Source organism: Cyclopterus lumpus, chromosome 24, assembly GCF_009769545.1.
Source record: "Cyclopterus lumpus isolate fCycLum1 chromosome 24, fCycLum1.pri, whole genome shotgun sequence".
In the NCBI taxonomy this organism is placed as follows: Eukaryota; Metazoa; Chordata; class Actinopteri; order Perciformes; family Cyclopteridae; genus Cyclopterus; species Cyclopterus lumpus.
In genome coordinates, this window is record NC_046989.1 from 5,961,642 (window position 1) to 5,983,159 (window position 21,518).

A 21,518-nucleotide genomic window follows, 5' to 3' on the forward strand; every position below is an offset into this window, starting at 1 on the left:
TCTGCCACCGAGAGGAATTCATCGTTCCTACAAATGTGACCCCAAAGAAAGAAGAAATTTCATCCCCTTTTGAAAGTCACCGTCTTTGTCACCCGTCATTGACTTCGATTATACTTCTAATAAATCAGCCGATGTATCCACCGATATCAAGAGCAAATTCTGTCCACTCAAGAACCAAAAGGACAACAGAGCATTTCAAAGGACAATACAAGGACGTCAGGCAAAAAGAGAGAGAAAGAGAGAGAGAGAGAGAGAGAGCAGCACCCAGCTGACAGAAAACAAAAGAGCAACGGTAGAAATAGATAGAGACCGATGGGTGGACAGCCACGGACAGAGAGGGAAGATGTGTTGAAATACCAAACTGATTAGCTGGTGTTTCTGACATTTAAATGCCACGTTTACATAAAGAAATATTTCCAGGGAATATTAATCACTCCAGCTAATTCACAAGGAGATGCGAAAGGGATCCCGCGGTGCCCGGGGAGACGAGTAAATACAGAGGGAAATTGTCAGAGTGGTGCATTATTGGTATCGATGACAACGCCACAACGATAGGCTGACTTATTACTATTATTACCCTTATTTATTATCAGATTACGATACAGGTACCTTGATTACTTAAAAAAAAAAAAAAAAATGCATAAGCCATTTAGTTAGATGCAGAAAAAACTTAGATGCATGCGTGTGGTCCACCCGTCTGTCTTTCACGATGGCTTTCCATTTAAGTGCGCCGGACTTTCCATTGGACTTAAGTTGCAGTTACGATTTGTTCGGGAGCGCTCGGGCTTATTATCGCAAATTAGGTTGAGGAACTGGATCTCTCGCCTGTGGGCCGGCAGTTACTCATCACATTTCTAAGTAGCCTGTCTGGAGCCGCGGCGTCGAGATGAGTGGCCGTAATGACAGCCTGCGAGTGCTCCTCCGCAGCACAGCTTTCATTAACACGCTGCCATCTTGATCCATCTCGGCGGTTCCACGCGACTTCGGGGCACTTACAGGGTTGTTTGCTAACTGGCTAACACCGCCGCGCGTCCTCTCTTTTTCCCATCTGGCGGGGCCAGATATACACGGAACCGACATCGCTACAGGCCGACAAAAAGTGGAGAAAAAAACAAACAGATTAACCAAATGCGTGTGATCTGGGCAGGGATCTACGAGCGGGGACCAGTGTTGGGTCAGAATGATGTCTGAAAATGTACTGCTGTGTTCTTATACATCTTGTTTATTCAATTTATTGTTAAATGACATTTTTACACATCAAACCTTCTTATTTTTTAATAATAACGAATGGGTGCCACAACATTCAAAATGTTTGTATTTTTAGTTTGTTATGCACCAATCCCAAAGTCAAAGGTTCCTTGTATGTGCAACAGCGTGTATGGGCTCATGCATGAGGGGAGCAGTGAGTGATGGGGTATTCATGTGCAACCGCATCTATAGGCAATAACAATTTCTACCCGCTGACCCTTTACGAGGCTACAGCCAGCCAGTTGGTTATCTTAAAATTTGAAGCAGAGGGGAAACATCTATCTTGTCTTCTCACACGTTTTTTAATTCGTACAAAAAAGCAAAAAAAAACGTCTGCTGTTTAATTTGATTCGACCTCGTCACGTTATTCCTTTTTAATCGGTCGGCATGCCACAAAGTTGCTTCCAGCCTTTCAGAAACTTTGGTGCCAGTCAGTTTTTTTTTCAAAAAACACCCCACGCTGTTTGAACACCGCTGTGTTTTCCACTCTCTCCGCCTCAGCGTGTATAACGTCACGTGATGCAATTTCTGGGCAATTTTCAGCGGCTCAAAAGGAGCTTAACACAACTCTCTGGGAAGTTTCGGCGAACTCATTTCAAGGCAACGAGCCAGCCGCATGAATCACAGGTGTGTTCCTGCTGCCGTAAGGTTTACGACCGCGGCCCTAAGTGTAGCAGCCCGATGGCCGTCCCTTGAGGTGACTTCAAGTCAGACTCTCGGAGTTGTGTGCAGTGCAATCTATCTATAGCTGAGTGACTATGGACTTTATGGCTATTACGGATTATATATGAACAGCGCTGATGACAATGAGTTGGCCTGAGTGGGGAAATTGGATATTAAATGGAAAGGTTATCACCTACGATAATCATTGTCTTTTTCCATATCCACATTCCTTCTTATATTTCTTTCCTTCTCCTCCATTTGCTCTCTCTTTCCCTTTTTTTCCCTTCTTTCCTCTTCATCCTTTTATCCCCCCCCCCCCCCCCCCCCCCCCCCCCCCCGTCTCCCTTTCACTCGGGCTCATCCTCCCGGCAGTCTTTTCCTCCCTCTCCCGGAGCCCTAAGTAGCCACAAATGGTCCCTAATAGCCTCCAATGGAGATGAATTGATCGTTGCGTGATTCGAATCGATAGGAGATTGCTTTTGCTGTACACAGTGGGATACGGCGCAGGCATGCGGCCTTAATTCAGTTAACAGTAAACCGCGGTCGCTTTTGAGTTTTATTGGGAGGATGAAGTTTACGAGGAATACAGAGGCAGGTTAAAAAAAAAAGGAAGGTTTCAGAATGTACATAAGTCGTATATATGTACCCTGATGTGTTTCTGATTAGTTGTCTGACTCATACAGTTGGTTGGATATTTTCTCACTTCCTCTGCCTGTTTTTTTTTTTTACTCCGCTCCATCGCTGCTGCTTTACATACCTCCTCTCCTCTCCCATTCCTTTCTCCAGCATCTTCTCCTCGCTATCTATCTCACCCTACCCTGTCTGACCCCCCCTCCCCCCCCTTTCCTTCTGTCGTCTATAATGGGATGAGCAGCAGAATTTGATCAGCAGTTTTTTTTAAAGGTCACAGAACCAAGCAAAAAAAAAAAAAAAAAACTCTCGGCCAAAAGCGCCGAGGGAACGAGGGAGGGACGGATGAGACTGAGGAAGGGAGGAGGCAAGCGAGAGGGAGAGATAACGGGGCCGGTCGGAGTGGAGGGGTGTCGAGCCACAGAGGAGGAAATGCTGCACGAGGAGAAGACGGAGACGGAGACGGTGGAGATGGAAGCGGCCCCGAGAAGAAGGAGGCGAACGGGGGGGGACGGGAAGGTAGCGCAGTGATGGAGGGAAGAGATGGAGCAATGAGGGGAAGAGAGGGAGGTGAGGTAATTTGCTGTTTTTAACGACACAACAGATCTGGTAACAGATGAATGCATATTAAATATGTAGGAGAGGAAAGAGAGCAGGGGGGGTGAGGAGAACAGGAAATGAGATTAGAAGAAGAAAGAGTGAAGGTAAGGAGGGAGGAAATCGGGGACAATGAGAAGATGACTCTCTCACCCACCACCACTCTCATCTCTTCCTCTAACCTCAGTAACTGCCGGACGCAGTGCAGCCGTGTCCCTGTCTGGAGCAGCAATAACGCTTTGATATCAGTCATTATCAAACACACCAAACTTATTCCCAAACTCACCGAAGACTCTTTCTCCCTCCCTCGCCCCCATCACACTCGTCTTCCTCCCGCCAGTCTGCTCCCTCGAGTGTTCGAGTGTCTTTCACTTTTCTTATTTTTTTCATTTCGACGCCACGACATAACTAAATTATTTTGGGCCCTGTGGATTTGTAGTCAGGCTCTCCGCCAACTACTGCGTTTGGGAAACTCACACTAACAAGAGCTCTATGCTAACAAAGCAGTGGGTGGAATAAACATCCTCGGCCCCTCAGGTAGTGTGTGCTGGTTTTAGACGGATTGACAGACGGCGCCTTTCTTTCCCCTGTGTTTTGTGAAGCACACGCACACACACACACACACACACACACACACACATAGACACATGACCTACGTTCAAAGCAGACCTGTGCAGCGTTAATGTGCCTCTCTAGTTAGCTATGGAGGGCCAACCGCAGCTTCAGGAGAGGACAAACGATCCTCAGTCAATACGTGCAACAAATAATTGCCTCTGCGAAATCAACATATATTAAGACTAATGTGCCCGCCGCGTCCACAGGTGGATGCACTGCGCAGACAAACGAGCTGAATGTGAACGCCGACAGAGACTGAAAGAAACGTCTCTGTCGGCAGCATCAAAGCCTGTCACTGCCGATCCCAGAGGACCCGGCTAGCCGGCTTAAAGCTCCACCTGCACAGGCTTTCATCAGCGGCACAAATCACAAGGCGTGTCATGCTAACACGGCTGCTGCTAGCGACTGCACTGTCTGCAGCTCCCTCTCCCTCTCTCTCTCTCTCTCTCTCTCTCTCCGGAGTCACAGTTGTTGAAAGGCCGGGGCGGCTTCACACCTTATCTGAAGCTGCTATTCACATGCGAGGCATGCTGGGACGGTGGCAGAGGGAGGCCGCGCGCATGCTTTGTCTTTCGTCCGTCAGGAGATTCTCGGTGACTTAAACACAAAGAGTGACGGGCGGCTGAAGTTAGTTGATGTGCAGCTCAGCTGTGTCATGACGACTTCACATCAAAAGAGGAGTGCGGCGCAAACGACCAGATGGTGTGGTTTTTTTTTCGAGTATCGCTCTTTATTACCCGGGTTAGAATAATGAACCCCCGGAAAAAGAAGAAAAAGACTCACCATTAAGGATGTGTCGTGTGTGTTAAGAGAGAGAAATCAATATGGTCGTTGCCCAAAAGTGTGATACATTTATTTATCCCTTCTCACAAATATTCTCTCGGCCACTTGTGTTTGTGTGTAACCTATTGTGTGTTCTTTGCGGTGGGTGTGGAGTTAAGACTGTTTATATTATTGGTGGTGAAAGAGGGGGCCCCCAGGGGCCTCAGTAATGTGCTGGTGGGGGCCCTGACATCTCATAATGGCCTCTGCATGTGTGTGTGTGAGAGAGAGAGAGAGAGAGCGAGAGAGGCACAATTGCCGCGCTACATAATTGTCAATGGGAGGACACGACACACGTTTACATAATAAAATGGAGCCGGTACACAAAGATGCAGAGAGACAGAGAGATGGAGCCTGTCCCGCACATAAAGGCAGGGACACAAAGAGACACACCGTGTCCAATACACACACACACACATGCGCGCACACACACTCTCACACATTGTGGTGCCAGCTGAGCCCAGTGTGTCCAATAACAGCAGGTGCTGTCAAGTGCAAGCAGAGCAGACCTGCCCTGACATGCACACACACACACACACACACACACACACACACAAATGCGAGCGCACACACACGCACACACACACGAGCACTCATTCATATACCCTTCTCTTCTCGTCTCCCACTTAAAGCTAATGTTGAGTAGGTGTAGCTTACACAAGGTTACTGTTCACGTGTGTGTTTGTGTGCGTGTGCCCGTGTGTGTGTGTGTGTGTGTGTGTGTACCTGCTATTTGGCTGTGAACGGCTGTAGTGTTGCCATATGGTCTCACATTAGGCCTCCCTAAACTCAGCCATCCAGAAGTGTGCGTGTGCGTGTGCATGTGCGAGTGTGTTGTGCAAAGAGAGTGAGAATAACGGGGAAATAAACCCCACATTTGATATGTAAGCTGGTTAATGTTTAAACACTTTGAGTCGCTAGTGCAGAACTGTAAGTATCTTTTTTGGGGGCTAAATTAAGCTCACAGTGATCTTTCTTTTTTTCTTCTTAATGCACCACCTTCTTTGTCTCCTGCTTCCTCTCCCTCGCCGTGCCTTTCCCCCTCTGCGGCTCCCTGTGTGTGCGTTAATATATTTAGCGGCGTCGTATCATACGCCGTGCTGACTTCATTAACTATCCCAGCATGAGGCTCTTGTGACTGAATGATAATACACCTAAAGCACAGACACACACACACACACACACACACATGGAAGTCTAACAGTCGTCTATAGATAACTCACAGTTTATTCGGGTGCTGCACAGAATCACATTTGTTTGTTTTTTTACATTCAAAGCTTCTACCGTGGGTTTTTTTTTCGACATATTTTATGATGTCATCGCCCCCCAAAATAGAGACGTTTTGTTTTATTGCGGTTGTTTAAATGTAATTTACGGTGCTGTTACGTTGATGCTATAGGCGGCCCAATACAGGTGCGCGTCTTCTTTTGTGTGCGACGTGAGGAAAACCAAAGTTTAAAAAAAATGTATTTGGTCCATATTGTTTTTATTAGAAAGAGAGGACAGATTAACACGAAAGGAGGGGGGGTGAGGAGAGAGGGGCCTCAGGTGGGATTTGAACCCCGGGCTGCTGCAGCAAGGCTGCCCGCTCCTTCCTGGGCATTAAATATGGATCGAAGCAGAATGTTTGCTTCGATAAAAACGTGTTGTGGATTTTTGGAAATGAATGCATCTGTTTGTTTTTTCAGTACATTTTGACTGTTGGAAATGTTTGAATCACACAAGGCGTGAACAATCCACTGGAATCTACCTAAAAGCACACTCGTGATAATATTACTGGAGTCTTTATTGGCAACTGTGCAGAAATAAAGGGTTTAAGCAGAATAGAAAGGACATGCAAAAAGCTTCTAATGTCACTTGTTGTTTTTGTTGTTTCTCGCCGTTAATCTCCTCCTCTTCCTCTTCCTCTTCCTCCTCTCAGGTCAGCGTGTTGGAGCGCCAGGTGATCGATTTCCTGGGCTACCAGTGGGCTCCCATCCTCACCAACTTCCTCCACATCATCGTCGTCATCCTGGGCCTGTTTGGCACGATTCAGTTCAGGCCGAGATATGTCACCGGGGTGGGTTTTACACACACACACACACACACACACACACACACACACACACACACACACACACACACACACACACGTATCCTTTGCCCCAGTTATAGCAACAGGCCTCTCATTAAACGATACTCTGCTCTCCTCATCGAATGAAGAGGGCTGAATGATTGGAGGGACCGTTTAAAGGTTTAATTTTCTGTAGCTCCTGACGTACTTTGTAGGTTTCGTACCACTATCATCCATGAACATTATTATTATTATAGTAATACCTTTAACTGCACTGTGTGTACAGAATAATCTAAAATAAAACATTTTTCACAACTGATCCTCTCTCATATGTTCATATCTGCAGCGTCAAATAGCGAAGCTCTACATAAATAATGTATACGGCTGACAATGCCAAATTAATAACAAATTGATTACATGGTAAATATAAGGTTATAGTGATGTGGAGTGGGTGTAGGAATAACTTTCCTCGTTGAATGTATTTGTTTCTATACTCTGTGTCTCTGGCAGCTGACGGTGAAATAATTCATGTGTCAGAAAAACTTTCAGAAGTTCTCACAGCGGCTGCAGGGCCTCCGCACAGCCCTCCCACACGTCATATAAACCCCACCGACCTCCACGTGCACAAACACACGCACACACACACACACACACACACAGAAAGAGACAATTGAGTGAGAAGATTCAGACAAAGAAAGGGAATAAAAGTTTCATCCAAACTTATAAAGTTTGCTTTACTTCCATCACTTATGGATACACACTCAAGACACTAAATACACACACTTAATACATTGAATACACACCACTTGCACACATAAAAAATTGGGGCAAATCCATTCTCCTACGATGAGCCGCACACTTTAAACCTGTAGACATGAGCCAAACGCAAATTGCACACACACACACACGCGCGCGCACGCACACACACACACACACACACACACACATATATGTTATCTCTCAGTCTGGTTTGGTTCAGGTGATTGGTTGCACTCGTCGGTTGTTGTTGTTTCTCCGCATCTTAACAACATCAAAAGTGAAGCCTCCCTCTCTCTTTCTCTCTCCATCTCCAAATGCAAGACATAAACATGCATTTTTAATCTACAACAAAGACCTGTCAGATCTCGTCTGCCTCTCACTTTCTCCCCCCCCCCCCCCCCCCCCCTACCTGTTTCCTCTGCAGTACGCAGCCTGGCTGGTCGTGTGGATGACCTGGAATGTGTTCATCATCTGTTTCTACCTGGAGGTCGGAGATCTATCCAGAGTAAGGATTTCAAAATTCAGATGCAAGAATAAGGCTGACGACGGCAATGAATTGATTCTACGAACAAGAGTCTGATATAACTTATTCCTCTGCACTATAGAGCTCTATTCTATTCCCAAAACTACTTAAACACATCAGTGATCCACACCTTAGCACCGGGTGCCATGTTCCTTTATCACAAAGGACACGTACACCGTCCTCCTGCCATTCATACTCACTATGATGCCCAAAGTGTATTCATCCGCAGCTGAAAATACTCCCCCGAAGATGCAGTTCTCCCGTTTTGAAGACGTTTTGTTAAAAACTGCAGCACCGAGCTGTTTATTGTTATTGTTATGCCTCTGAGGTCGTCCGTCCATCCGCACACCTCCTCAAACATCCACTTAGACTCCAGGATGAACTGATAGGAATGTGGTTGTCGACGGTTACGTCACATGTTTTGCCGTAACTTCATAATTCCTTGATAAGTATGACAATTTCCCACACGTGTTAAACAGGATGAATTAGGACGTTTTAGACAGACATGGATGTGAACTGCAACTTGACTGGTTGAAGGAGGAAATCAACAGCGAGGCGGTAATGCTACTGGTTTTACTTATATTTTTGTTTATGAGCAGCGTTTATTACGATTTTCTATTTATTTGTAGAGCACAATTCAGCAACAAGGCAATTCAAAGTGCTTCACAAAGAAACATTAAAAGAAAACGCAATGCAAAAGAAAACGAGATTTAAAAACAATTAAGAACATTCATTAAAACATTTTTTTTTTAAAAAGCAAGAAATAGAATAAAAGTTGCAGTGCAGTTAAAGAAATAAAATGCAGTAGTGAGATGCAGACATTGATTGACATCCTTGAATCTTGGCCGCTCGCTGACCCAGTTTCTCTTGGGAGGAGGAAAAGGCCCGCCTGGAGAGACGGATTCATTTCCACCTTTAAACGTCTCTAGAATGTGAAGTCTCACGTCGTATTAAGTGGCTTAGCGTAAACGGTATAATTCTCACCAGCCGCTCCGTGTTGATGTTTGCGTGTCACTTCTTTGCGTCCCCTGCACACACAGATATTTATGTAGACGCGGGACACTCGCTGAGGTCATTCAAGTCTTTTCAGACTCTCTTTTTATGGTCGCGGTTTAAGCCCTTCCGCGGTGAAATTAGCCAATTTTCAAAATACGTATTAAGTTGCACGATTAATTAGGTCCAATCAGCGCTTCCATAAACAGAAGGAATCAGTTGATGGGAGAGCTGATTACAGCTGATTACACTCCGCCGTGTGGTGCCGAACAAGAAATGTGCTTTTCCCATCCCAATTGGCTCTGAGTTACTCGTTCTATTGGACAGTTATGTAACGCGCTATAAATCACACAAATGTGCACTAACAACACCACACATCATCGATCGGAAGCTTCATCTTTTTGGCGTTTACAGATTATTTATCATAATTACTGTTAGTTCGGAATGAAAAGGCATATCATGTATTCACCAAATCGTATGAGTGGAATAATTCTCGCCAACAGGTTTTCTAACGAGGGTGAAACAACCAGTTAATTAGCGACACCTTTGTCAATTACCCGCTGACCAATCAGAGAGAGGCACTCTGGAGCCAGATGCCGAACAGCTTGTTGTTATGACCAGAACAGTTTGCGTGCTCAAGGGCGCATTAACCTTGACCCAGTTGCTGAGGGAGAAGGGGAGCCCACATCCACCAGCTGCTGTGCGAGCTGCTAATACATCACCTACCGTTCCAGGGCTTGCTTACTGACCTGAGGAATATTATTACAATGGACCAAATGTAAAACAAGGATGAGTACGCCTGTGATTGTTGCCACTCAGTCCAGAACAAAAGAAACTCCCCCAAAAGATGTACACTCCAATAACAACCATACGACGGTTTTAATCCCCCGAAAAAAAACACATTTAATGATATCTGCACGCATATGTCGCCTCCTCAAAAGGTGTTGACTGCTTAACCTGTTGAGCTTATGAGCAGCATTATATATCAGTAACGTTACGTAATGTCCCCGGTTCTTGGAACGTCTACAGTCTCGTGAAAGCAGGTCAGCGTGCTAACATTTAATAAAACAGTAATATAACATAAACTGACTCCCCGACGTTTCAGCTGCTCGTCCCAAGCTAAACCCGGTGATGAATGTTTTAATAAAGAACGACAAGCCTCCGAATTCAAAGCCTCATTCGTTTTAAATGTAACACACACACAGGGAGTACACGGTGGAGACGAGAGCAAGATGAGTACGCGCCATAGCTTTATGTATCTCAGTGAGTGAACTGGATCAAAAATAGCTCTGGTATTCGATAGGGGAAATGATGGGGTTTCAAGAAAACTGTGAAAGAAATGAAAATGTCTTAAATCTCCCTCTCTTTTTGCTTTCTGATGCCACTTCCCTCTCTCTCTCTCTCTCTCCCTCCCGTGCCTCGCTCTCTCCCTCTCCATGTAATTCATCCCCCCTCTCCCTATAATCAAGTCTTTTTCATGTTGTTTAGCAAAGTGCCATGTGAATCTGTCCCACGCTCCTCGTTCTTCTTCTTCTTCTTCTTCTTCTTCTTCTTCTTCTTCTTCACCTTCTCGCCTCCTTTTCAATCACCCTCTCTCTCCAATGTCAAGACTTGAGGAAATGTGTCGCCGTTCACGAAGGCTTTGCTATTTATGGGCATAGTGATGATCGTATGGAGATTCATAATGCGGGGGATTTATGTATCGGCCAGTACCAAGTGCCAATTTAATACAATACTCTATGCACTCGGGCCATTACTTTGGGGTCACGGGACGAAAGCGGTTGCGACAGAGTCCATTCTTCTTCATTACAGAGATCTGACGTCTTTATCTGCATGAAAGAGGCGGAGACACCAGCCCGCCGCTTCATTTTTTATGCCACGTTATCGGTGCCTCTTGGATTCGTACTGTAGCTTTGATGTAATCTTCCAGCGCCCAACACTTTTTTTTTAGTTTTTTTTTTACCCATGAGTAGAACTGATATCCAGATTGTGCATCCTGAGTGCCAGCAGTTGTAAGATTAGAAAAAGAAATAACTGATCGGCCTCTCGGGGAGGTAAGTGAATACTTAAAAGGCCGGGCTTCCCCATTCCGAGTGAAAAGAAAAAGAAGTCCCGTTTCTCGGTGACTGACGTGTTTGCCGTGTCGGTGTACGTGGGCGGAGGGAACAAAAACGCATCATCGCGATTCACGATGGAGATAACGGTGGCTTCGGAGGAGAGATGCTGAGTCGGGGAGTATGGGGCTGAGTGCAAATGCACGACAACGAGCAGCGTTTAAAAGTTCGGGCGACATTGTTGTATACGTTCGACGATCGAAGTGCCCACGAGGCAGCTGCTCGTCTACGGACACATATTGGTATAGAAAAAAATATGCAATCAATAAAAAGTCTGAGCATTTTTTTGTGGGACGTTTCTGGAACCCACATTACAAAAGACTACGAGGTGTGTATATGTGTGTGTGTGTGTGTGTGTGTGTGTGTGTGTGTAGGCTTTTTTTATTTTTCCGTTCTTCACACGGCTGTTTCTTCCCCGTGTTCTATTATCCCCATTTGCATCTCGGCGGGCTTCCTGCTGACTACTCAGAGAAGCGATCAACACATTTGCCAACTAATAAGCATTCAGCTTTCAGAAATGCGTATTTGGTCTGTTCAGAAAACGCCTAAAAAAAAGGGCAAATATTTGTATCTGTGAAGCAGCAAATGTTTTGCAATAATTTATAACTGATTGATAATTTGCTTCATCACTGGTCTTGTAAACGACACACTTTGCCCTCTCAACTCTTTTTCTTTTCTATCGAATGCGTATATCTTTTGTCCTCCCCTAAGGCCTCCGTGGAGCCCCAGAGGCAAGATAAGGTGTACAACCTGCCTTGACAATAATTTGAGTTTCAGCCTGAGATTCACACCACACATCAGTGTGTCACACTTCCATCCCTCCTGCCACTCACCGCCGCACTATCTAACACAGCAGCAATGCCACAGAATTAATCTTTAAAAAAGATTTCTGATGTGGCATCCCTGACACATTTTGGAGTGGAGGCCGCGGAGAGGGAACTGTCACCGGGTTGCGTTTGCAAGCGCGCATATTCATATCCACCCAACACACACACACACACATACACACTCACACACTCCTAGACAGCTAACTGTCAGTAGTCCACTGTGTCGTATAAAAGTTGCAGACTCACAGACGCACACATTGTACACGCATCCAGCGCGCTCAGCTGTCATTTAACCCCCTACCCCATGCTGTGTGGGAGGTTTTTTTTTTTTTTTTCATACTTTTTCTTTTTTTGTTGCATACTGTATGTTTCAAAGCGTGCGTCTGTTTGTTTGCTCTGGCAGTATTTTGGAGAACCCGTCATTCATTTTGTCAGTCGGAGGAAAAACACAAGGGACAAATCCCCAAAAACAAACAGTCTCACAAACGGGGCCATTTTTGACTCCCGAATCTGTCCAGGCATCTTAATTCAGTTTGCAAACACACAGTGGAGACACACACACACACACACACACACACAGACAGAGAGAGAGAGAGAGAGAGAGAGAGGGATAACTGCAGGGAATGTGGTAGAATGAGAGATTAAAAAGAAGAAGAAAAAGGTGGAGGGAGGGGGATGAGAAACTGAAGGAGACTGAAAGATTTGGGGTAGAGGAGGCAGGCATCACGGGCGGACAGAGAGAGACGGAGAGGTTTAGACAGGCGAAGGACAGGAGCTATAAACTATGACGCGTTACGGATCTGTGTCTCTTTCAAAAGAACAGAGGGAACGAGGGAGAAAGAAGGAGTAGAAACAAAGAGAAAGTTGAGCAACGAAAACCTCGAGGGGAAGATCGAACGGGGAGAAAAAAGTTCATATCGACATCAATAGCTGCTGTTTACCAGCTTTTCTTTTCTGTGGAAGAAATATGACAGTAAATCAAATTGCGAACCACCTCATTCATCATGCGCGGAAAGTTAAAAAAATAATAATTTACAAAAAACAGCTTGCTGGGTCCAGTTTGAATGCTAATAGTCACTTAATATGACTCCCAACCGCCCGGTTGAGACAATGAATCAACGAACATCCCACACATTTGATCCTAGGCGTTCTAGTTAAAACATCCACCCCGAGTCACTGAGCTAATGCATCAACCCTGACTGCGTTTGATCAATGGACGCATTTGTTGAAATCGTGGCATGAAATTGCCTTTTTTCTTTTCTCATCCACACGACTCTGGTGGGACATTCCCCGCCAGCCAATTTGATCACTTTGAGCGATTATTGCTGGCGATTCCTTCTGATTGTTCGTCGTTGCTGTTATAGGTCCAAGGTTTCTTTTTTTTCCTTTTTCCTTTTTAAAGCAGAACCAGCTGATTAAACACAGTTTGGCCGTATGCCGCGGTGGATAATGGATTGACTTGTTCCAGGGTTTTGTTTGGCCCGGTGTGTAAGCAGCCATGTTTGTTTTATTTGCAGGCGAGAGGAATCTGCCCGTGCTTTAAAACTCCTCTTTGTGTCACGTTTTGAAGATTTGTTCAAATGAGCTTCCTCAGATCTAAGGCCCCGAGTATCGTCTTCTAGTTTTAACAACGAAGGGAGGTTGAAGTGTGTTACGACGTGTGCCATGTTTCCAAAAGTTCCTCATTTCTGTTGATCTTAATTCACGTTTTGGGATCTTGACTCACGGATAACGTCGGTCAACCAACCAATTTAAGTCCAACATTCACTCTCTCATTCCCTCTGTTTTGGTCTCCACCATCTACGACTAATATCCGACTCCGAAACAAAGAACTAAATACGAAAAGAAAAGCTCCTTTGAGCTGAGGGGACCTGCAGAGCTGGGTGATGATTCTGTGTTCATCACCACAAGCGACACCTTTCACATAACACGCAGTCTGCTTTTCATTTCCTTTCCAATGCATATGTGACTTATTGCTTACGGCATGGCTCTGGGTTTTTTCAGAAAACCAATTAACCCATTGAAAGCTTGCAACACCAAACCCCCCCCCCCCCCCCCCCCCCCCCCTCCTTTATGCAATTATGGATCCCACCTGGTGTGCGGGTGGCAGCGCTATAATTGGCCCCACCAAACTCAAAGATCGAAGATGGTTCAAATTGTTATGTTGAGGCATTTGCTTATAGATGGTAATGGGCTCTGGGTGGTTATAAGGTCAGGGTCAGGATCCGGAACGGAGTTCATATCTACCAACCAACCTCACACACACACACACACACACACACACAAACAATTCCCTTACACTCGCAACCAATCTGATAGGAGAGAAGTGCTTTAGGCATTATGGGTTAAGGCCTCATCTGACACCCATGGGAAATCACAGCAATAACAACATAGGGAGATGCACCGTGACTGATGATATTGGTGTGAAATAACACAGACAGAGTGACGTGGAGAGAGCAAAAAAAGGGGGGAGAGAGCCGCGGGAAAAAGATAGAGGTTGAGTTAAATAGAGGGAAAAATTGACTTGAGAGAGAATAAAGCTAATATCGCCCACTCACGGGTTTTCTGCCCTTTAGTTTGATGATCTGCTGCTGATCTTTCTGGCTGCTGGACCGACTGAATATCTGACTGACTGTTGTTGTCCGTCAGTATGTCAAACACTGTCTGTCTGTCTGTCTGTCTGTCTGTCTGTCTGTCTGTCTGCTTCATGACATGACTGCTGGAGCTTGTATCGTATGTTTGGAGCATGCATGTGGAAGGTATTAGATCATGTGTGAGTTGGTATTCTTTATAAGGTGTGTGTGTGTGTGTGTGTGTGTGTGTGTGTGTGTGTGTGTGTGTGTGTGTGTGTCCAGAGAGCAGATGCTGAAGCACTCGTGGGTAAAAACTGGCACTCCTTCCCTTCTGACCTCTGTCCATCCATCCAAAATATTTCTGTGTCTGGAGAGTAAAAAAAACTAAACTGTCTCAGGCTAAGATTCTTAATCCCTGAACTTTGCTGCTTAAGGTCTCTTATTGAAACCAATGCATTTACACATTTGGTAATATCCTGTCCAGACAGTGTAAACTGTGAACTGAACATTTGCATATCCTGAAAAACAGCATTCAGAAATGGTATTAAAAAAAAAAACACACACAAATTTTATTGACGTCACAACTGCTTTGATCAGAATTGGACTCGGTGTCGCTGAATAATTCATTTCCGAGTGCCCCTTTTTCTTGCACTGCCGAGGTTTTGAGCTATATATATTTTGTTGAAAACACACACTTTTTTTTCTTTTGCAAAGACTGACCCTGTTTTTTTTAATTTTAATTGTTAAACTGCTTTTCAAATGTAGCTCCAGGTACCATTAAGAGGGCATCAAGGGAAATAATAGCATTTCCACTGGTCTTTTCACCCTCCATCTCCTGAGAAAGAAGACAAAGGAAAACAGAGTGGGAAATTGAGGGGAAATTGAGAGAGAGAGAGAGAGAGAGAGAGAGAGAGAGAGAGAAGGCAGAGGAGAAACAGATGTGGTTCATTGAAGCGGCACTTGCCCACAGTCAGAGACAAAGACCTGAGAGCTTGAGTGCATGATCCTCAACTAGCACACTGGAAATGATAGACTGTATGTGTGTGTGTGTGTCACATACACACACACACACACACACAGTTATATATATATACGAATACAGGTCTAGTCAATGTCTTTTGTTTGAGGTTGTAAGCCAAAACAAGCCCATTCATCGCCAGACAGATTACTACCTCAACATTATTTGGGAGCCGTGGCTTCACCATCACGGGTTAAACGCTGCAATGTCAGATACATTCCCCCATATATAATCAATACATCAATGCCGGCACACGGCTGCAATCTAATTGTTTTGTTTTTCCGCTGGTAAATGTAGAATAATTGGAAAAAATCGCGTGTGCAGTTTGTGAACACTAACACTGTTCATATTTAGGGATTCATTTATTTATTGCAAAAGCACCAGCGTACACTGGTACTATGCATACTTTGGAAAAATGGGCTTAATTTTTAAATGCGGATTTTTAATATAATTTTCTTCTCCATTCTGTGGCGTTTGAGGTTTGTTGTTTGAGGCTCGCTGCTGCTGGATGACTAGAAAGGAGAGATAATGCAGCTTTTTTTATTATTAGTACCAGTCCAGGTTCCACGCTTTATTACCGACCCTGTAACCTGAATGAACTCATGCGCAGGATCCAGACACACACACACACACACACACACACACACACACACACACACACACACACACACAGCTGAATGCAGAGCAACAACACACACGAGTGCCTTTCCTTTCTTGGTTCTCTTTTGTTCGCTCCGGCGTGGTTCGTTTCATATCGATGTGGCTAAATGAACCCGTATAGACAACATGACATCACGCTTCACTCCAGGTACATTGGAATTTAAAGCAATTTTAAATGCAAAAAAAAAAGCTAATTTCCCAAGCGGATTAACAATTTATACACTTTTTCTTTTTCTTTTTGGCAGATTGATTACCTCTTCTGGTTAGTGCTTCTTTTTTTTTTGCTGCTATATTTATAACTTACAATATCTCTTTTAGAAATGATCTCCGTCCATACGTATGAATCAATGAGCGCTGCTTTTGTCCTCAAGTGGTAAACACAACTAACTTAACTTAACTAAATAACGGGCACATTCTTCCCTTCTCATTGCCATCACAGCGGGAGAGAAAACTGCAGAATTTGAAGCAATGCATCCTCCTCGGCCTTGACGGCATTTTGCCAAATTCAGCTTTTCCCTCATAATTACTTTTTTTTTTGTTTTTGTGTATGTTTGTGTTTGTGTGTGTTCGAGAGGCTCGTTAGAAAAGCACCGATAGAGACTGTACTGAAATAATTATTGCCTCCCTCCCAACAGAGAGAGAGAGAGAGAGAGAGAGACCAGTGAGCAACGGGAGCAAGAAAGAAAAGAGGGGATGAAATATAAGAAGAGAGGGAGAAAGATTTGGAGCAAAGCAGCAACAGGAAGAGACAGACGGGTGGATGGGGGGGGGGGGGGGGCAGAGTGATGGCAGAGAGGGAGCAAGAGAGAAATTTAGAGAGATTTTACTCATTAAAAAGAGGAGCACAACAAGGGGAGATGGCATTAATCAAGCTCGGAGCTAATGAGGCATTTACTCATTACGCTGAAATAGAGAGAGGCCAAGGAAGAAAAGAGGGGGGAAAAAAGGGGAGAGGGGGGGTGGGGGCAGAGAGACAAAAGAGAGACCATTGTATAAATTAGAAGAGAGGGGAACGGTTAAAAATCAAGCAAGAACAATATGGAGGGAGGTGACAGAGTTAAGTAGAGATGTGGTAATGATAATGTATATGGACAAAGTGGAGTATACAGGTAATAAACAGGTAATATTGACGTGAGAATTGAATACCTGTCTCTTTTTATCTTTTTGTTTATTCATCATCTAAAAAAGTGAAAAGGTGTTTCTTGTTGAAAAGTGATGAGCTTTCATACCTCTATGGGACTATTTACCTCTTTGTTCCACTTTTGTAGTCGTTCAACGTGTGTTTTCTCAGTGAAAATGTAGTCTGGGCTCATTAAGGAGATTATTTCATATTCTGTGACCCTGTTGCCGGTTTTAGATTTAAAGGAGCTGCATTTAACCATCTCATCAATTAATATAGCATCAAACAACTGTTTGCTATGTAAAGACATAGTGGAGCACCCACCCTCCGGTTCCCCCTCGGGTAAACACTGATAGCTCTGTCAGCACTTTCCCCGTAGTCTGCACCGTTAGCGCTGTTAGCACCGTTAGCTGTGAGGTGCCGGCTCGCCGTCGCCATGTTGAGAACCGTTGAGAGTCAATCGAAATGCATCACAGTCTCGGATCTCGAACATTGAAAGTAAATCTCTCATATCAATAAAACAGCAAGAAAACCTTTGAGGGCACTAAGATAATTGAATTTTGATTGAATACTACAGGGAATAACATTTTTATATATATATATATATATAAAAAAAAATATATATATATACATATATAGGTATTAAAAAAAGATGTATCACCGCAAAATAAAATTAGCAAATGAAATGAGTCAGTTTTTGTTTTCAGCATGCTTTTAAAGAGCATTAAGGCTTTTCATTAGACTAATGGTAGTGCAAGACAAAAAGGCGTGTGTGTGTGTGTGTGTGTGTGTGTGTGTGTGTGTGTAATGTATTAGTTTGCATGGCCAATCTGTGGAATGATCTATGTCTCTCCTCGCTAAAAGGAGTCGTTAATATTTGCATTATTTAAACCAAGACGACTATCATCACTGATTTATTGCGCTTCTTTTAGGCTTTTAGAATTAAAAGGATTTGTAGAGGAGCGCCAGCAGACTGCGCGGCAAGTAGGACTGAAACAACACGGCGCCGCAAAAAAACGTTTGTTTGTTTACTCTTTGTCCGTTGTGCTGTTGGTTGCAGCTTCTGGGGGCGTTGTTTTAAGTTCTCTCTGCTGGTCTGCTCACGCTGTGGCGGACAAAGTTGAACGGAGAAAAGTCTGTAGAACAACAAGATTAAAAGGGCCGCCGCCCACACCGAGAATGATAACCACAACTACAACGACAGCAACGACCGTGTTCATGGATATCCATGTTTCACAAAATGTGTCTCGTCAGCCTCACGATAGCGATGGAGCAAATGTCAGAGGGAGTTGGATGCATTCTCTGCGGACCTTGACTGTCTTCACAAAAGTCCATCACAATCCATCCACCCTTTTGGGAGCCATGGTTTGGCAAGATCAATGATGTTTGTCACATTAAGGGGAAAGATTGGATCATTTGAAGCCGGGGGGGGGGGGGGGTTGTATGAGGTGCTTATGCATGGTCAGTGTATTATACCTACTGTACAATATACTGCTATGCAATGCATGGGGCAGGGGCTAAATGAAAATATTCAAAATATAGCGTGCGCTTAAACGGATATTGATTGTGAGACTTTCTTTTAGGTGGCGAGAGCAGCTCCCTTCCTTCCCTTCCTGCCTCCCTGGTGCAGACCGCCATTCCACTGACAGGGAGAACCTCGTACGACCCCCCCCCCCCCCCTCCCCCGCTTCAAATAGTCTGAACTGTCCCTTTCCATGCGCTTCTCATTTTTTAATGGCACCCCCGCAGCTTCGGGATTGTTCTGCGAGGAGCTTGTGTTGCAAAAACACCAAAACAAAAACCGGACGTCTCCCCCATTTTTTTTTTCTCTCTTCCTCTCTCTTTCTTCCCTCTCCCTCCCCTATTGTCCTCATCATAACCCGCCCGTGCATGATTCGGACCTAATCGGAGTTATCCCAGATCATTGGAGATCTATTTTTAGCTTTCGCCAAACCCTCTCCTCCTCCTCCTCCTCCTCCTCCTCCACCTCTTCCTCCTCCTCCTCCTCCTCCTCCTCCTCCTTCTCCTCCTCCTCCTCCTCCTCCTCCTCCTTCTCCTCCTCCTCCTCTTCCTCTGTCTCTCCGGTTATCTCTCAGACTTCGATTTGACAAACAGTTTTGCTTTAAAGTCAAACTTGGTTATAAACCTGCGCTGCGGCCTTGTTCCAGGTCTGCTTTGTGTCTTAATTCCTTCAGGATGCCATTCAACTCTCTCTTTTCGCCCCCCCCCCCCCCCCCCCCCCGACTCTTTCCCCTCAGGACTCGGACCTCGTCCTGACGTTCAACCTGTCCATGCACCGCTCCTGGTGGATGGAGAACGGCCCGGGGTGCAGGGTGACACCCATCACCCCTCCTCCCTCCTGGGCACCCGAGGACCACCGGTATATATCTATAGCCGGCTGTCTGATGGATTTCCAGTTCATAGAGGTGGCCCACTCCTCGCTGCAGATACTCCTGGCTGTAAGTACTTCAGCTAAATAAGTACTTTCTAGTGTGCAGTGCAATTTCAAACTGGAGTACCCGCATGCAGTATTCACATTATTATCTGGGCTAAAGGCTTTCAATGGCCTCACGGTGGCTGCTACTTTAAATATGTAGCAGTTGTAAACAGACATTTGTCTTCATATTTGTTATTTTATTATTATTATTTTTTAATTGGCTAACATTTTTAACAAATTACTTGTATATTTGCTAAAAGGCAGTGAATCAACCTTGTGTCCGTTATAGGTCGGGACTGAGCACAGGTAGCATTGTGAGAAAGATTACTGGATTTAAAAGCATGGACGACAATTATGAAAAAGTGGAAATTGACTTATTTAATTAGCTTGATCCCGCTACGAAACATTAACTGTTCATGCTTAGTGTAAATGGGCTTCTATTAAAAGTCAGATTCATTATCCAAAGAGTTTCTAGGGTCTTCTTATTCCAAAGCTAAAATGTAAGGAATGTCATTGAGTCATCTCACTGAGTTGCCGTTAATTTGCCAGCTATTTACGGCAGATCAAATCTTCTTGTAAAAGAAACACCCCTGCTTGTCACCAATAACAATAACTGTTGTTTTTTAATTTGTTGTATGAGCCAAACATACAGAATACTAATTATCTATGTTGTAACTTACTTGGAGGCAACATTTGATATATTTCAGAGATAAATTAGGCTCAACAAATAGTGACTCCAGCACTGTATAGCCTACTTTAAACAACAATGCAACAAATCACTTAGCAAACAGCTTCAAATAACACATTCAGCACACGGGAAGCAACGTTTTTATTCATTTGGAGAAGCGATTCGAGCTCCTCAACAAGCGTGAGACCGACATTCACTCTCCCTGTCGTTGTTTCTTGGCCTCAGAATGTTTCCCAGCGAGCCGCTATACGCTCTTCTGTCTGCTGGTTGGTGCCGGGCAGGCAGCGCAGCACCGGGAGCTTACCCCGGTTTGCTGGCTTGTTGCCGCCGGAAACGCCGCTGATGAAAGCGGTGAGGTCGGCCTAATAGTTGAGATCAACACAAACGAGGCAACAAGCTGAGAAAAGCTCTGCGGGCCTTATTATGAGAGATTCCATCCATACAGATTGATGTTGTGTTGATATTCTCGTTTAAAGAAAAGAAATAAAATCCCAAATGATTGAACTATTTATTTTAGTTATAACATTTTATTGCATTAGCTGTTAATTTAATAATGTGCTGTGTGAGTCTCTGAGTTAGATTAAGTGCTTTTAGTGGTGTGTGTGTGTGTGTGTGTGTGTGTGATGCAGTGCTTTGAAATAAATGCAATTATTAAAATGGTGTTCAGTTACAGTCACTAGTACATTTAGTTTAATGTATTCTATTGTGTATTACAAGCATCCCAACTGTGTCTGCCCCCATGGGTTAGGGAATTTGGTGTGATTGTGCAACTTTGTGGTTGAATAAAAGCATCCAGTCTCCATTAAGTTAATAACTTCTTACCCTCATTAACATAGAATGGGCTGGATTAGCTGCTTTAGAGACTCTCTCTCTCTCTCTCTCTCTCTCTTTCTCTCTCTCCCTCTGTCTTATTTCATGGTTACAAAAAAAGCGATTTCCTTCCCTCTGTTTCGATGACTGTCACTTTCCCTCGCCCTCTGTATTTCTTCTTCTCTTGCGCCGTCAAACCCGCGGTAATTAGCAGGATCAGAAGAGACGGCGGAGAGAGAGAGAGAGAGAGAGAGACAGACATGAAGAGCAAGAATGAGGGAGGCCTGTCACCTTTCATCCCGGCCTCCTCCACTGAGGCTCGTCTTCTTCTGTTCTTTCTCCCAAGCACACTCACCATCACGAATACG

General features: G+C 44.5%; 1 protein-coding gene across 2 annotated transcripts in view; it reads left to right on the plus strand.

The window, feature by feature from the left end:
* nkain2 (sodium/potassium transporting ATPase interacting 2) overlaps positions 1 to 21,518 on the plus strand; it is a 58,780-nt gene that overhangs the window by 24,276 nt on the left and 12,986 nt on the right. The window contains exons 2-4 of one of the 2 annotated variants that reach the window (XM_034527768.1): positions 6,497 to 6,634; positions 7,812 to 7,892; positions 19,474 to 19,674. In XM_034527768.1, the coding sequence (XP_034383659.1) occupies positions 6,497 to 6,634; positions 7,812 to 7,892; positions 19,474 to 19,674 (420 nt within the window). The remainder of the gene's footprint in view (positions 1 to 6,496; positions 6,635 to 7,811; positions 7,893 to 19,473; positions 19,675 to 21,518) is intronic. The other variant, XM_034527769.1, reaches the window with a different exon arrangement.